The sequence below is a fragment of the Anguilla rostrata genome, chromosome 7 (genome assembly GCF_018555375.3).
Source record: "Anguilla rostrata isolate EN2019 chromosome 7, ASM1855537v3, whole genome shotgun sequence".
Taxonomy (NCBI): Eukaryota; Metazoa; Chordata; class Actinopteri; order Anguilliformes; family Anguillidae; genus Anguilla; species Anguilla rostrata.
Genome location: NC_057939.1, coordinates 1,012,585 through 1,031,082, shown reverse-complemented (window position 1 = coordinate 1,031,082; position 18,498 = coordinate 1,012,585). Strand labels below are relative to the sequence as shown.

At 51.3% G+C, this 18,498-nt stretch overlaps 1 protein-coding gene across 1 annotated transcript; it reads right to left on the bottom strand.

Moving 5' to 3' along the window:
• Window positions 1–2,968: 2,968 nt before the first annotated feature.
• dok1b (docking protein 1b) lies at window positions 2,969–18,135 on the bottom strand. Its single transcript, XM_064341901.1, is given in 6 exon segments — window positions 2,969–4,457; window positions 5,140–5,186; window positions 7,145–7,324; window positions 8,373–8,451; window positions 9,924–10,217; window positions 17,587–18,135. Coding segments are annotated over 6 exon segments (1,617 nt in total). The 5' UTR covers window positions 17,644–18,135; the 3' UTR covers window positions 2,969–3,497.
• Between the last annotated feature and the right edge of the window lie 363 nt (window positions 18,136–18,498).

Below are 18,498 nucleotides of genomic sequence, written 5' to 3'. Positions count from 1 at the left end.
GCCATTAGCATTAGTCCTAGTGAGGTAGTGTGCAGCTTCCCTCGGTGATGACACTAATAAGGGTTACACGTAAACCTCCTCGTCTCACCTGATCATCCGAGCAATCCTCCTCATCTACCCTGTTCATCAGAGCAAACCTCCTCATCTATTCTGTTCATTAGAGCAAACCTCCTCATCTATCCTGTTCATTATAGCAAACCAGCTCATCTATCCTGTTTATTAGTGCAAACCTCATCTGCAAACATTCTTCATTTTTCTCTTTGTGTGTTTAATGTTTTTCCTTTTGATTGTAATCTGCTGTAATAGTTTAATTACGACTATTTAAATGAAATAAAATGTGTATATATTTTATGCTGTGTGCAAACGCTCATTTCGGTTTGGAATCCAGGCATCAGTTTTCAGACCTGTAGTTGAAATATCATATTGTCTGTGGCATTCATACACATAAATAATCAATCTGGGAAAACTGGGTTTTTTTCAGTACATTGACAAATAAGTCACAAAGACAAAAAAATTCTAGGCCACATAATATTTTTAGACAATGAATTACTTCCCTGTGAATATCCATTTTCATGCAACACTTGCCTGCACATCTGAAAAGCACATATAACTCATGTATGTCCATTGAGGAAAAGACTTGTGTGTGTGTGTGTGTGTGTGTGAGCTGTGTGTGTGTGTGTGTGGGTGAGCAGAGTGTGTGTGTGTGTGTGGGTGAGCGGAGTGTGTGTGTGTGTGTCTGTGTGTGAGCTGTGTGCGTGTGTGTGTCTGTGTGTGAGCTGAGTGTGTGTGTGTGTGTGAGCAGAGTGTGTGTGTGTGTGTGTGAGCGGAGTGTGTGTGTGTGTGTGTGTGTGTCTGTGTGTGTGTGTGAGCTGTGTGTGTGTGCGTGTGTGTGTGTCTGTGTGCATGTGTGTGTGTGAGCAAGTGTGTGTGTGTGTGTGAGCGAAGTGTGTGTGTGTGTGTGTGTGTGTCTGTGTGTGTGTGTGAGCTGTGTGTGTGTGCGTGTGTGTGTGTCTGTGTGCATGTGTGTGTGGGTGAGCAGAGTGTGTGTGTGTGTGTGTGAGCTGTGTGCGTGTGTGTGTGGGTGAGCGGAGTGTGTGTGTGTGTGTCTGTGTGTGAAATGGCACTGGGCATAGTGTCATGTGTTCAGCAGTGTGAGCAGTTAGGGAGAAGTTTCCAGAAGGAGAGGGGAAGAGCTGAAACTTCACCTGGGTACAGCCCGAAGATTCAAAGTGAAACTGTCAGTGTTGAGACAAATGCAAACTGCAAACACGTACACACACGCGCATGCACGCGCACCCGCACACACTCTCACACACACAACACACGTACACAAACGCACACTCACGCTGTAGCAGAAATTCTGGTGTATATATATAAAATAAAAATATAAAAATAACTATGATTATGTGCTTATATTTAAACAAAGAAAACTATGTGTGTGTCTAGAATCATCTAAAACATGTTTTTCATCTTGTGAAATGGGCATGACCCTGAGGTCAGGGTGGTGATGAGAAGGAAAAATACAGAAAGGCAGTATCTGATGATGTCAGAAAGGGATAAAGGGCCATCTCACTGCATGTTATGTTGAAACTCACTCCACATACTGTGTGAAGTAGACTCTCCCGCTTGATCTTGCATAAAATAAAGAAAACAGCAGCGTCTTGTGTCCAGATAGTGAACACAGCAGCGTCTTGAGGCTTCAGCAGAGGTAGTGTTTAGGCACTGAAATTTCCATCAACGCACTCACAGGCATACACACACACACACAGACACACACAGACACACACACACACACACACACGCTCTCACACACACACACACACACACACACACGCACACACACACACACACACACACACAGACACACACACACACACACACACACACACACACACACACACACACACACACACACACAAGCACACACACACACTTGCACACACACACTTGCACGTACGCACTCACAGGCATGCGCACACACACACACGCGCGCGCGCACACACACACACTAGCGCAGTCCCCAGGGTAACAGACTGGGGCATGAAAGTGTGGCACACTAAAGCTCACCACAGCGTTATCAGTCTGACGTGCAGCAGACTGCAATCTGCAGTAACACTTCAAAGGTCACACCCGGAGCGTGGGGGGGGGGGGGGGGGAACGCAAAACAACCGCCACTTCCTCATTTCAGCCATCTTTGGTAAATGTCAAGTTATGTGCAAATGTGCCTACTGCTGCAGATTTGAGCTGCGATTCGCACAGTCTGGCCAGCGTGTGGCGCTAGTGAGAGCAGGGTCTGCAGGCTGAGCTGGCGGTACTGCTGGAGGGAGGGGGGGTGAAGTGCTACAGTGTATAATCGGGGGGGGGGGGGAAATCAGGAGGCTGAAGACTGGGAAAATGGCCACAAACGGAGGGAGGCCAGATCCAGCACTCATGAAGAGAGGCCTGTCCTCCTGGCTTCTGTCTGGCGCAGGCTTTTTACCATTCTGGCTGTACTGAGACTGGACGTGTGAAAGCTGGGGGGGTTGTTGGACTTGCGGAGGCTGGGGAGGGGGGGCAGGGGGGCGGGGGAGAAGCAGACAGGGAGCTGGCAGGGCCACAATGCTCGGCTGCCTGCTCCAGGAACAGTCCGTTCTCACGATGCCCGGCCAGAGGGAAGCACCAGTGCCCTCACAACCCCCCCCCATTAAAAACAGAGCGGTGCCCTCAGCCCCCCCCCCCCCGTTAAACACAGAGTGATGCCCTCAACCCCCCACCTCGTTAAAACACCAGCACCATCTTTTTTTTATTTATTTTTTATTTTGTTGTTGTTATTTACAGGGCTGTAGCAGTGTGTGGCACGCAGGCCAGTTTGGTGACGCATCAGTTTGTCTGAAACAGGAAGTGTGGTGCCAAGCCCAGGCCCGGACCGCTCAGCACCCAACAGAACTGCTTCCCACAGTCCAACACAGACCTGCTCAGCCACTTCAGATTGTGGGGAAACGGGTTCTTAAAAAAAGACCATTTAAAAAATAAAACAAGCCGACATTCGTTACGGACTGTCCACAGCTGCAGCCCTTTCCGAGTGGGCGTGGCTCAGTGAGGGTGAGCCTCAGCGTAGGCGTGGCCGAGTGAGGGAGGGCTGTGATAGGTAGGGTCAGAGAAGGGGTGTAGCCAACAAGCCAACCACCCACTGGTCCTACTTCCAGGTTCCAGGAGAACAGTCACTCATTTAAAACTTCCATGATGCAACACCACGGAGAGCAACCTGTCAGTCACAGGACACACAGGCATGGCCTCGGCGCATCTCAGTGTCCCGCCTGTGGAGGCAGAGTTTCTCTAGCGGGCTGCCCCAGGCCAACCCTGCCCCACCCCACAGGGCACAGAGCAGGTCCACAGCGTCCACACCTTCTCAAATCCACCCACTCCCACAGCATCGTCTCTGCAGGGCAGAGTCCTTACGCCAGCCTGCAGTTCCCAGGGAGCGCGGGCAAGGGGCGCTCAGCCACGGCTGGAGAGGGTTAAATGTCCCCCAGGTTATCGTAGATGATGTCGGGGGGGTGCCCTGGGGAGAGGGGGTGGCAGGTGCTTGGGTGGGGCCTGTGTCGGGACACCTGGCTGTACAGGTCTGTGTGCTGGTTGTTGTTGTTGTTGTTGTGGTTTCGGGGCGGGACGCCCTTGGCGGGTTTGGGAGCTGGGAGGGGCTTGGGGCCTTTGGAGCGCGGGGGCGGGGCCTGCTGCTTGCTGTAGGTGGGGACGGAGTAGTCGTCGGTGTTGGGGTTGTAGGGCACCTCGTGGCCCTGCGGGGCGTCTTCCAGCCCGCGGCTGCGCCAGGCCTGCGGCTCCAGACGCGCCTCGTCGTACAAGGCCACGCCCCCGCCCTCCGGCTCGTCGTAGATGTGCTCCGGCCCCGGCCCTCTGCCTGCCCCGTTCCTGGGCCCCGCCTCCAGCCCCAGGCCGCCGGCCCGCGGCGTCGGGCCCGCGCTCACCCGGTCGTAGATGTCGGAGTAGAGCGGCTCGGGCTTGTTACCCGGGTTACGGGGAGCAGGGGTGGGCGTGGTCTTGATGCTGTCCACGGGGTCGGAGTAGAGACAGTCGGCGGGGGAGGGGGGCAGGCGCAGCGAGTCAGCGGGCTCCGAGTACAGGCCGCCCTGGTCCGCCCGCGGGGGGGGCGCCGAGCCCCTGGGCAGGGGGGGGGGCTCCGGCAGGCTCCGTGCCTTCAGGTTCTTCCCCTCCCCCTCCCTCCTGCCGAAGACGCCGTCGGCTGAGCCCGGTTTGCTGCCCCCGGAGTCCCCGTCCGCCTCCCGCTCGCGGTTGCCCTCGGCGACAGTGCGGGTCAGCAGCAGGCCGGGGCAGTCCGGGTCCTGGGCGGGGCTGCTCTGCTGCCTCTCCTCCGCCTGAGCCTTCTGCTCCCGGATCGCCCCCTCCACAATCCCAAAGATCTCGTTCCCTCTGAGGATTCGGGTCCGAAGGGAGCCCGCCTGCGCGAAATCACGCGCCGGCCCAGCCGTCGATACCCCAGCAACATCATCCTCAGAGGCCAAGGCCACGCCGGCTCTCGTCATTCACCCCAGCCTCAACACCCTCAGGTCTTCACCCAGCTCGCTCAACACCCTCAGGTCCTTCACCCAGCCTCAGCCTCAACACCCTCAGGTCCTTCACCCCAGCCTCAACACCCTCAGGTCCTTCACCCCAGCCTCAGCCTCAACACCCTCAGGTCATTCACCCCAGCCTCAGGCCTCAACACCCTCAGGTCATTCACCCCAGCCTCAGCCTCACACCCTCAGGTCATTCACCCCAGCCTCAAGCTCAACCCTCAGGTCATTCACCCAGCCTCGGGCCTCAACACCCTCAGGTCCTTCACCCAGCCTCAAGCCTCAACACCCTCAGGTCCATTCACCCCAGCTAGCCTCAACACACTCAGGTATTCACCCCAGCCTCAAGCCTCAACACCCTCAGGTCATTCACCCAGCCTAGCCTCAACACCTCAGGTCATTCACCCAGCCTCAGGCCTCAACACCCTCAGGTCATTCACCCAGCCTCAACACCCTCAGGTCATTCACCCCAGCCTCAGGCCTCAACACCCTCAGGTCATTCACCCCAGCCTCAACACCCTCAGGTCATTCACCCCAGCCTCAGCCTCAACACCCTCAGGTCATTCACCCCAGCCTCACAACACCCTCAGGTCTTAACCCCAGCCTCAGCCTCAACACCCTCAGGTCCTTCACCCAGCCTCAGCCTCAACACCCTCAGGTCATTCACCCCAGCCTCAACACCCTCAGGTCATTCACCCAGCCTCAGCCTCAACACCCTCAGGTCATTCACCCCAGCCTCAACACCCTCAGGTCATTCACCCCAGCCTCAGGCCTCAACACCCTCAGGTCATTCACCCCAGCCTCAACACCCTCAGGTCCTTCACCCCAGCCTCAGGCCTCAACACCCTCAGGTCATTCACCCCAGCCTCAACACCCTCAGGTCATTCACCCCAGCCTCAGGCCTCAACACCCTCAGGTCATTCACCCCAGCCTCAACACCCTCAGGTCCTTCACCCCAGCCTCAATCAACACCCTCAGGTCATTCACCCCAGCCTCAACACCCTCAGGTCATTCACCCCAGCCTCAAGCCTCAACACCCTCAGGTCATTCACGCCACACCCTCAGGTCTTTCACCAGCCTCAACACCCTCAGGTCATTCACCCCAGCCTCAACACCCTCAGGTCATTCACCCCAGCCTCAAGCCTCAACACCCTCAGGTCATTCACCCCAGCCTCAGGCCTCAACACCCTCAGGTCATTCACCCTAGCCTCAGGCCTCAACACCCTCAGGTCATTCACCCAGCCTCAGGCCTCAACACCCTCAGGTCATTCACCCCAGCTGAACCCTCAACACCCTCAGGTCATTCACCCCAGCCTCAGGCCTCAACACCCTCAGGTCATTCACCCCAGCCTCAAGCCTCAACACCCTCAGGTCATTCACCCCAGCCTCAGGCCTCAACACCCTCAGGTCATTCACCCCAGCCTCAACACCCTCAGGTCCTTCACCCCAGCCTCAGGCCTCAACACCCTCAGGTCATTCACCCCAGCCTCAACACCCTCAGGTCCTTCACCCCAGCCTCAGGCCTCAATACCCTCAGGTCATTCACCCCAGCCTCAATACCCTCAGGTCATTCACCCCAGCCTCAGGCCTCAACACCCTCAGGTCCTTCACCCCAGCCTCAAGCCTCAACACCCTCAGGTCATTCACCCCAGCCTCAACACCCTCAGGTCATTCACCCCAGCCTCAACACCCTCAGGTCATTCACCCCAGCCTCAACACCCTCAGGTCATTCACCCCAGCCTCAAGCCTCAACACCCTCAGGTCATTCACCCCAGCCTCAACACCCTCAGGTCATTCACCCCAGCCTCAACACCCTCAGGTCATTCACCCCAGCCTCAGGCCTCAACACCCTCAGGTCATTCACCCCAGCCTCAAGCCTCAACACCCTCAGGTCATTCACCCCAGCCTCAGCCTCAACACCCTCAGGTCATTCACCCCAGCCTCAAGCCTCAACACCCTCAGGTCATTCACCCCAGCCTCAGGCCTCAACACCCTCAGGTCATTCACCCCAGCCTCAGGCCTCAACACCCTCAGGTCATTCACCCCAGCCTCAGGCCTCAACACCCTCAGGTCATTCACCCCAGCCTCAGGCCTCAACACCCTCAGGTCATTCACCCCAGCCTCAAGCCTCAACACCCTCAGGGCCACCACCAACACATCACCTGGCAAGTCACTCCACACACTCACATCTCTCTGTGCAAAGAGCAGGGTAACAGACTGGGGCAGCAGGGTAACAGACTGGGGCATTAATGTGCAGGGTAACAGACTGGGGCAGCAGGGTAACAGACTGGGGCATTAATGCGCAGGGTAACACACTGGGGCAGCAGGGTAACAGACTGGGGCATTAATGCGCAGGGTAACACACTGGGGCAGCAGGGTAACAGACTGGGGCATTAATGCGCAGGGTAACACACTGGGGCAGCAGGGTAACAGACTGGGACATTAATGCGCAGGGTAACACACTGGGGCAGCAGGGTAACAGACTGGGGCATTAATGCGCTTACTGAACGAAGTGTGTGGCAGATGACAGCAGGTAGAGTAAGTGAGCTGGGGGCAGGTTCTCAGGCAGGTGCAGCTCACCTTGTCCCTTCCGTAACGCCGCAGCAGTTTGTAGGGCCACAACTGCAGGCTCCTCTTGCTCTTGGGATCCTTCAGGATGAGACTGTCACTGTCTGCCTTCAGCCAGTACGCCCCCTGCAGGCCACACCGCTCAGACGCCTCCGTCCGCTGCACGCTCACCCAGAACTCATTCACTGGGACCGGAACCACAAACAGAACCAGAAACAGGGCCACAATCAGAAACAGAACCAGACACAGGACCACATTCAGAAACAGAACCAGACACAGGACCACATTCAGAAACAGAACCAGACACAGGACCACATTCAGAAACAGAACCAGACACAGGACCACATTCAGAAACAGAACCAGACACAGGACCACAATCAGAAACAGAACCAGAAACAGGACCACAATCAGAAACAGAACCACATTCAGAAACAGAATCAGAAACAGGACCACATTCAATCTGTATAGAACTGCAAGCTGGAATTCTTTTTTTAAATCAGTTGGCAGGGCTTGTTTGGACGTGGGAGAGAGTAAATGTTTGCACTGCACTGTTTTTCTTTCCTGTGATTGGTCCGTGGGGAGAAAGAGCGGAGCGTGCCCGCGACAGGAAGTGGAGCCGCCGCTCTCTCCTCTCATCAGCTGTTCCTATTTTTACAGGGCAGTGTGCCCAACATGGGCCCCCAGCCACACAGGAAGTGACCTCACAATGGAGCAGCCCACTGTTCCGCACTGCTGCGGAAACAAGGCCCAGCTGCGCTTTCTGCACCGGGTCCCAAGTGGCAGAAGAGTCAGAAAAGAACAGGAGGGTTTGGGGAGCGTAACGCCTACGCCTCTAAAGAGAAACCAGATATCACTGATTTACAACAAATTAAGAAGTAAGAGGACATTACTGGGATACTTGTGCTGCAAACTTTAAAATATTACATTAAAATATGAATGCACAAGCTCTCCCCTTCCCCACTCAAGCAAGAATGTTCAGCCTTACAGCAGAACAGAGTGATTAGTGCTACAGCAGAACAGACTGATTAGTGCTACAGCAGAACAGACTGATTGGTGCTACAGCAGAACAGACTGATTGGAGGTGAGCTGCCCAATGTGGTGACACCTGAGTGGCTGCTGGGTAGCAGAATCAGCAGGCTCTCTGTGTGTGAAGAGCCCAAACTGAGAGAACACAGGAAACAGCAGACAGAGCCTGTAAGTTTGCCCCTCCCCCGGATGCGTTGCCATGGTTACCTTCCTCTCTGGAGTAGTAGATGAGGTTCTCTGCCATCTTGAGCTCCTGCTGCCCGTTACAGTCAGACACGCCTCCTCCCTGTGACACACAGAGTTACAAGCTCCAGTACACACACGGTACAGCACACACACACACACACAGTACAGCGCACGCACACACACACACACGCACACACACAGTACAGAGCACGCACACACACACACACACACACACACACACACACAGTACAGCACACACACACACACACAATACAGCCCACACACACACACACACAGTACAGCACACACACACACACACACACGTACAGCACACACGCACATACACACACAGTACAGCACACACACACAGTACAGCGTGCGCGCACACACACACACACACACACACACACAGTACAGCACACACACACACATAGTACAGCACACACATACACACACAGTACAGCACACACACACACAGTGCAGCACACACACACAAATACACACACACACACACAGTACAGCGCACACACACAAATACACACACACACACACACACACACAGTACAGCGCACACACACACATACACACACACACAGTACAGCACACGCACACACACAGTACAGCACACACACACACCACACATAGAGGCTGTGATGAATTACTTATTATTCACTACAGGGATTTTCCTGAATGGAGAAATCTTTGGCATGCACCGAAGTGTAAAATAAGGAAAAGGGGAAAAACTTCAATGCTGACAGCGCAGGGTGACCCAACGAGCGACCCAACGAGCAACCAAATGTGCGACCCAACGAGCAACCCAAAGTGCGACCCAACAAGCGACCCAACGAGCCAGCCTAGCGATGGGGAGCACCAAAGACCCCTTTAATGCCGGAAAAACTAGAGCTGGCCGATATATCATAAGCATAATTATCGAGAGCAGTACCGGTCGTAGCCAGCACATGCTGCTTTACCTTTCCCTTTTGTCTTTTTCTTTTTAATTACATCAGAAGCTGTTAGTAAACAACCAAACTAACGAGGCTATGTGAAATTCTTCTGGAGAAAAAAAAATGTAACCACTGTTATCTATTGGATGTTGATAAGACAGCCAATCAGCACTAAGGCTGTACAGCTTTCATGTGATCATGTGATGTGTTTTTGTCAAATGCATGGAGCTGCCAGGCCTTGCTGATTGGCTGTCTTATGATCACCCAATAGATAACAGCGGTGTTCTTTTTCCGGAAGCATTTCACGTGGCCTCTGTAGTGTGCCCGTTTACCTCATCAGGTATAATTAAACAGAATAAGATGAAAAGAAAGGCAAATACACCACATAGTGGCCATGAACGTCATGGCATTCAGTAATTATTGTCACAATATATCACCCATCCCCAGGAAAAACCCTGCAACATCCTGCGACTGATGTTCAGGGTCCATCACAGGCCTGCAGGGGCGGAGCCTCCATGGTGGGATGGGCGGAGCCATCATTGGGGATGGGCAGAGCCTCCATGGGGGATGGGCGGAGCCTCCATGGCGGGATGGGCGGAGCCATCATAGTGGACAGGCGGGGCCTCACCTGAAAGGCGATCTCGCACATCTTCTCCACCCACTCGGCGCAGATCTGCTTCTCGGCGGCGAAGACGTGGGTCTTGTCGTTGGTCTCCACGCAGAAGGCGGCCATGTTGTCCTTGGGACAGGTCTCGGTGAGGGCCGGCAGGATGCTGATGCACTCGGACAGACGGATGATCTTCTTGTCCAGCTTCTTAGTGCTGCTGGGCTTCTCAGTCCCACCACTGCAGTCAAAGAACTCCAGCCGGGCAATGCCATTCTGACTGGCTGGGTACAGAACAAACCAGCTCTTCTTCCATTTCTGAGGGGGGGGGGGGAGGAAGAGAGGGGGAGAGAGGGGAGTGGGGGAGAGAGAGGGGGTGGAGAGAGAAAGAAAGGGAGGGGGAGAGAGGGGGGTGGAGGGGGGAGGGGGAGAGATGGAGGTGGAGCGAGTGGGGGAGGGGGAGAGAGAGAGGGAGGAAAGGGGAGAAAGGGGGGAGAGGGGGAAGAGAAAGGCGAGAGAGGGAGAGAGAGAGGAGGATGGAGGGAAGGGGAGAAGAAAAGAAAGACAGGGGATAAAGTGATTATTACCACTACTTTTTCAATTATTAGTAACTTCTTCTGAAGTCATTAAGCATTAAGTTTTAGTACAACAACTCATGACTTATAGCACTGTCGGTACTACTGGTTTAGATGTTATTTGAGCAGGTTCAGGAACATACTGTTTATACGCTTTGGCAATATGTACCCATTTTACGTCATACCAAAGAGATGGAGAGATTGAGAGGGGGGGAATAAAGAGGGGGTGATTGAGAGGATAAAAACAGAGAGGCTTTGAAAGCTTTGAAAGAGAGGGAGGGGAGTTTAAGTTGAAGTTGAAATTTCAGCAAACCAGCATCACTCATTCTGCACACTGTGAAATGAGCCAGTTATGACTGATTTACTTCAGTAAGATTACAAAGCTCTGGCCATGCTCTCAGACTGCAGCCATCCGCTGTGAACAGTTTTCTGCTCTTCCTTCTGCTTCCCGTTACAGGCAGTCGATACAAACACACATTCATTTCAACTGCAATCAAGTGAAAGATCTTTGACACCTTTGGGGAACTTGTGCACTTATTGCCTCTCTGCAGAGACGTGCATTTGTGTCTCTGGTGCCTTTATGTTCTGTCACTCTGATTATAATAAACAACTGAACTGGAACTAAAACTGTGACAGCTGAGCCTTGCATGCACGCACACACACGGACACACACACATACACAAGCACACATACACGCACGCACACACACACACTGGGAGTGTGCTGCATCATGTTCGGCTCATACTGAAACAAAAGCCAAATCCCATGCAAATATCTCACCACCACCGGCATGCAAATACCAGCCCAACAGAGACAAGGAGGGAAAGTCCCATTCCACACTGCAGCTCCACCCCCTGCAACACACTGCAGCTCTGCCCCCTGCAACACACTGCAGCTCCGCCCCTGCAACACACTGCAGCTCTGCCCCCTGCAACACACTGCAGCTCTACCCCCTGCAACACACTGCAGCTCCGCCCCTGCAACACACTGCAGCTCCGCCCCTGCAACACACTGCAGCCGCCCCTGCCACACTGCAGCTCCGCCCCTGCAACACACTGCAGCTCCGCCCCTGCAACACACTGCAGCTCCGCCCCTGCAACACACTGCAGCTCGCCCCTGCAACACACTGCAGCTCCGCCCCTGCAACACACTGCAGCTCTGCCCCTGCAACACACTGCAGCTCCGCCCCTGCAACACACTGCAGCTCGCCCCCTGCAACACACTGCAGCTCTGCCCCTGCAACACACTGCAGCTCCGCCCCTGCAACACACTGCAGCTCTGCCCCCTGCAACACACTGCAGCTCTGCCCCCTGCAACACACTGCAGCTCCGCCCCCTGCAACACACTGCAGCTCCGCCCCCTGCAACACACTGCAGCTCCGCCCCCTGCAACACACTGCAGCTCCGCCCCTGCAACACACTGCAGCTCCGCCCCCTGCAACACACTGCAGCTCCACCCCCTGCAACACACTTCTTCATACTGCCCAAAGCCCTGCCCACCATTACTTCATACTGCACAAAACCCCGCCCACCATTACTTCATACTGCCCAAAGCCCCTCCCACCATTACTTCATACTGCCCAAAGCACCACCCACAATTACTTCATACTGCCCAAAGCCCCGCCCACCATTACTTCATACTGTCCAAAGCCCTGCCCACTGCCTAAGAAGTGTTACCTCTGAAATTCTCCAAGCATGCAAAAGACTTCACTAATGGTGCATAACGCATGATTCCCTTCACTTAGTATTGGGACCCCTGCACCAATTAACACCTACTATAAGAACCCCTGTACCAATCAGCACTTAGTATAGGGATCCCTGCACCAACCAGCACCTAATATAGGAACCCCTGTACCAATCAGCACTTAGTATAGAGACCCCTGCACCAACCAGCACCTAAAATAGGAACCCCTGTACCAATCAGCACTTAGTATAGAGACCCCTGCACCAACCAGCACCTAATATAGGAACCCCTGTACCAATCAGCACTTAGTATAGAGACCCCTGCACCTAGCACTATTCTAAACACTAAAACCTGGTTTATCACAGTGATGGTTGCATCAGTTAAGAGCAAGTTAGAGGAAGAAAGAGAGAAAGAGAGAGAAACTCCGCCCCCCGCCCCCAGCCCCCCCTCCATGCTGGAACATATGAACATATGCCAAATAGCTGGGGGGAGACAAGCACTGACATCAACTTCCTCAAAACCCTCATCCTCTTCCTGCCAGGTCCTGTGTGTGTGTGTGTATGTATTTGTATGTATGTGTTTGTGTGTCTGTGTGCGTATGTATTTGTGTGTCTGTGTGTTTGTGTGGATCTGAAATCTCACTCTCTACCCTGTCTCTCTGCAGAGCTGCACAGTCACTGCATCAGAGCCCATCCACACACTGCATCAGAGCCCATCCACACACTGCATCAGAGCCCATCCACACACTGCATCAGAGCCCATCCACACACTGCATCAGAGCCCATCCACACACCGCATCAGAGCCCATCCACACACTGCATCAGAGCCCATCCAGCCCATCCACACACTGCATCAGAGCCCATCCACACACCGCATCAGACATCCAGCCATCCCAGACTGCATCAGCATCCACAGACTGCATCAAGCCCATCCACCATCACACACTGCATCAGAGCCCATCCACCCGCACATCCACCACACTGCATCAGAGCCCATCCACACACGCATCAGAGCCATCACACATGATCAGGCCATCACACCGCATCAGAGCCCATCCACACACTGCATCAGAGCCCATCCAGCCCATCCACACACTGCATCAGAGCCCATCCACACACTGGAAAAGAGCCTTAACAGATACCAGACCCTGGGGGCCATCCACACACTGGAACAGAGCCTTAACAGATACCAGACCATGGGGCCTATCCACACACTGGAACACAGCCTTAACAGATACCAGACCCTGGGGCCCATCCACACACTGGAACAGAGCCTTAACAGATACCAGACCATGGCGCCCATCCACACACTGGAACAGAGCCTTAACAGATACCAGACCATGGGGCCCATCCACACACTGGAACAGAGCCTTAACAGATACCAGACCTGGCCACCCACACGACAGCCTAAAGATACCAGACCATGGGGCCCATCCACACACTGGAACAGAGCCTTAACAGATACCTAAACCTTGCTGATCTAAGAGCATGTTCCTCTGTCCATATCCTTACTGTATCCGTCATGTACACAAATACAAATGATCTAGATCAGGGTCCAAATCTGTCCCCTAGTATCAGCATGACTGAGTGAGTCTCTCATAAACTCCCCATAAAGCACACTATCTGTATGAAATTATACGGGTCCAAAGTCAAAGATTTACTGGACACCATGACCAAAATGCGTCCTCTATGGGACATTTCAGAGAGAAAGTGAGGAATAAAAGAATGCAAGTGTTTAGTGGGCTGAACGTTTTCAGTCCCCGCCCTCTCTCTCTCTTCCTCCTTTACAGCATGATGGGGTTTATTTAACTGAAGTCACATGTTTGGAGAGTTTGGGACTGAGCTCGCCATTCACCAAACCGGAGAATAATAATAAAAACAGTTGACAGAAAGGAAAAAGGTTAGGAAAATATTAACTGCTGCGTTGCAGGATGACAGAAGGACTGTAAATTAGGAAGAGAGTTAAAAGGCGTGCTCTCCTTCTCTCAAACTCAGCTTGCTCGCCAGTGAAAGACTTCCTTTCAGCCTTACCAAGCCCTACACCAAACAGAAACAGTGCTACTAGCGTGGATGTAGCGTTGACATACTAGCATTGCATTAAACCCCACAAGCAGTATTACTTAGTATTTAACCACATCACTCTACTGTTTGAGTGACATCATATCAGTCTAGAATCAGCGTGACATCAGGATTCTGCATTTCTCATCTTTTCACCAAACCGTTTGAGCTACATGCTACCAAACTACCATTTGTGAGACACTGCAGGACTCTGATCCCTCACAGTGCAACACCCCAGTCTGTCATTATGTCACTCGGCTATTAGTTCTACTGTAAAAAAGTCACTCTATTAAATGCTGTGTGCTAAATCGCCCTGCTGTCAGTGCTAAACGCTCTGCTCTAAATCTCTTTAGTGTCTGCTAAATGCTCTGCTTTAAAACACTTTAGCGTCTGTGCTAACTGCTCTGCTCTAAATCTCTTTAGTGTCTGTGCTAAATGCTCTGCTCTAAGTCTCATTAGCATCTGTGCTAAATGCTCTGCTTTAAAACACTTTAGCGTCTGTGCTAACTGCTCTGCTCTAAGTCTCTTTAGTGTCTGTGCTGACTGCTCTGCTCTAAATCTCTTTAGTGTCTGTGCTGACTGCTCTGCTCTAAATCTCTTTAGTGTCTGCTAAATGCTCTGCTTTAAAACACTTTAGCGTCTGTGCTAAACGCTCTGCTCTAAATCTCATTAGCGTCTGTGCTAAACGCTCTGCTCTAAATCTCTTTAGCGTCTGTGCTAACTGCTCTGCTCTAAATCTCTTTAGCGTCCATGCTAAACGCTCTGCTCTAAGTCTCATTAGCATCTGTGCTAACTGCTCTGCTCTAAGTCTCATTAGCGTCTGTGCTAAACGCTCTGCTCTAAGTCTCATTAGCGTCTGTGCTAAACGCTCTGCTCTAAATCTCATTAGCATCTGTGCTAAATGCTCTGCTCTAAGTCTCATTAGCGTCTGTGCTAAATGCTCTGCTCTAAGTCTCATTAGCGTCTGTGCTAAATGCTCTGCTCTAAGTCTCATTAGCGTCTGTGCTAAATGCTCTGCTCTAAGTCTCATTAGCGTCTGTGCTAAATGCTCTGCTCTAAGTCTCATTAGCGTCTGTGCTAAATGCTCTGCTCTAAGTCTCATTAGCGTCTGTGCTAAATGCTCTGCTCTAAGTCTCATTAGCGTCAGTGCTAAATGCTCTGCTCTAAGTCTCATTAGCGTCAGTGCTAAATGCTCTGCTCTAAGTCTCATTAGCGTCTGTGCTAAATGCTCTGCTCTAAGTCTCATTAGCGTCTGTGCTAAATGCTCTGCTCTAAGTCTCATTAGCGTCTGTGCTAAACGCTCTGCTCTAAATCACTTTAGCGTCTGTGCTAAATGCTCTGCTCTAAGTCTCATTAGCGTCTGTGCTAACTGCTCTGCTCTAAATCTCATTAGCGTCTGTGCTAAATGCTCTGCTCTAAGTCTCATTAGCGTCTGTGCTAAATGCTCTGCTCTAAGTCTCATTAGCGTCTGTGCTAAACGCTCTGCTCTAAGTCTCATTAGCGTCTGTGCTAAACGCTCTGCTCTAAGTCTCATTAGCGTCTGTGCTAAATGCTCTGCTCTAAGTCTCATTAGCGTCTGTGCTAAACGCTCTGCTCTAAGTCTCATTAGCGTCTGTGCTAAACGCTCTGCTCTAAGTCTCATTAGCGTCTGTGCTAAACGCTCTGCTCTAAGTCTCATTAGCGTCTGTGCTAAACGCTCTGCTCTAAGTCTCTTTAGCGTCTGTGCTAAACGCTCTGCTCTAAGTCTCATTAGCGTCTGTGCTAAACGCTCTGCTCTAAGTCTCATTAGCGTCTGTGCTAAACGCTCTGCTCTAAGTCTCTTTAGCGTCTGTGCTAAACGCTCTGCTCTAAGTCTCATTAGCGTCTGTGCTAAATGCTCTGCTCTAAGTCTCTTTAGCATCTGTGCTAGACGCTCTGGGATGCACTGCAGCATCACAGCTCTTTTCGGCCCCAGAAGAGGAAGGCTGTGGTGTTGGCACTGCAGGGTTTTGAGAGCAGGGAGACGGAGAGAGCGAGGCTGTGTAGGGGGCAAGGCCGCGCCAGACTGCAGGGTTGGTAATCACACACCCAGATGGCAGTATGTTAACACACAGACCGGGGAGAGAGGACAACACAGTGCCAGAGACACACACGGGTTTGCATCCCTAAAGTGTGTGTGTGTCCTGCTGAGGGCTCTGTGTGTGTGTGTGACTGGATGCCTGTTCGGATGACAAACACTCTGCCTAGACAGAAAGGTAATCGAAAGTACAAGCCAAGGAGGTTAAAAGACAGACACAGTCAGGACGCTTCACTGTACCAGAACCCATTGCGTTGTACAGCAAAATTCTGTTCAGACATGCATGAGATCCAACTCTGCCAGGAAAACTACTCTTCTCAAATGCAAACGCGATTTAAGTGTTCTTAAACTCAGAACACTAAAAGGACTTCGGTAGAATGACATTTTAAAAGTCGAACGCTGCTTCAGAGCTTGAAGAAATGAAGAAACAAATCGCGACTGCACGAGCACAGCGGAGCACTGCCCTTCTACGAATGAGTAACCTATGGTTACCTATGGTTACTTAAAGTAAACGCATACTTTTTGACATCTCATTTTCAGCTTGTAATGGAAACAGTGGTCTCTGTGGATCAAAATAATACTACACGTCAAAAATAAAACATTCTGAAGCTTGTGGTCATTCCAGCTTGCACACTCTTATGTCACATTTTCCGTCACACACGCGAGCGCGAGCATTTGTGGTCGATGTAGCCTCTACTGTGTCGGCTACATAAAGCGACCCAAATTAGGTAGTCATTTAATGTTTCAATCCATGTCGCCAATACGCAGCCTATTTAAATTCCAAAAAAAGAAAGAATCTTGGTTTACTAGTAGCCTAACGTTGCAATAAACTGCGGTTAATACCCAGCGATTTTCTTCTTTTAAAGCAACACCAGTAACTTATCTCTTGAAACAGTATTTTAAAAAAGTTGGCTAGCGTTTGACATTAGATGCAAGTCCATGCGCTCACGTGACTGAATGTGGATATAGTTCTGAAATCAGTAGATCAATCTAAATGATTTAGACATACAATGTAACTATATCTAACCCACAGTGTTTTTTTTTTTTTTTGCACTTTGTAAGTTCATGACTTTTGGTGGCAGGGGCCTGAACAGCACGCGTGAAATTCGAAATATAGATCATCGCGAAAACAGCAACAGTTCGCGGTCCGTTGAAAAAGTCTTTAAAAGCATAATCCTTGATATGGATGACTCAAAACAACGCCCCATACTTCAAACAGAAGACAGTTAAGTGTCATATTTCAAATTCCACGGGCACGCGGCTGTTTTCTCCGTTATATGACGATCGATATATGGATATTTGTTTGCAGCTCTTACCTTGCCAAACTTTTGGTGCTGTACGTAAAGTTGTCCTTCTTTGACGTGGGTATCCATCTCCTTCTTCGCTCTCCTTTCGAGGCCAGATTTATAATAACTTGGCACACGGTTTGTTTTTTGTGTTTCTTAACTTCTTTTTTCAGACTTCCTATTGCTATAACTTCCGCTTGACAAATATTCGTAAAGCATCTAAGTGTGGCCTACTGCTAGTCATTTAAGCCACTGCATTTTAATTGGGGTATCATCCAATGCAACCCTACGTTTCATGGGTTATTTTTTCTTATTATTATTTTTGTTTTTATTTTTTCGCCCTCGGCCAAAGTTTACTGCGGACGCAGTTCCTGCGCGAGATTACTAGCGTGGAGAATAAGCGAGCCTCGCTCGCTTGCTCGCTCGCTCACACACCTTCTTCCTCTTTCGTTTGAGAAGAACTAGATGACTATTTCATGCCGATTTTGCGGAAGGACATTGTAACTTGTAGCATTAGTGTTTGTGGATCTCGCCGAATGGCTGACCGAGAAACACAGGCACAGACACTAAACACTAAACAGCCTTAGGCTGCGTTTATCAGGGCCAGGTGTCTTTGCCAAATAAATGTAAAGTTGAATAGGCTTAAAAATCACGAGTTAAAGCTTTCACTTACAGCTCGTATGGCCCTGAGACTAGCAGGACATTCGCTTTATTATGTAGATTTATTTATAAAATTGTGCCTATTTATTAGGCTATATAAGTATAAAAATACTGTTTGTATGTATATCATATTTATGTTTAAATGTAAAGCTAAAATTATAAGGACTAAAAAACATGACCATGTACCAAATAGCTCCAGGTTCACTCCCACAATTAATTGCAGTCCTGTGTCAAAGTAACAGAGCTGGCTGCATCCTGCAGCTGAGATGACTGTGCCGTGTA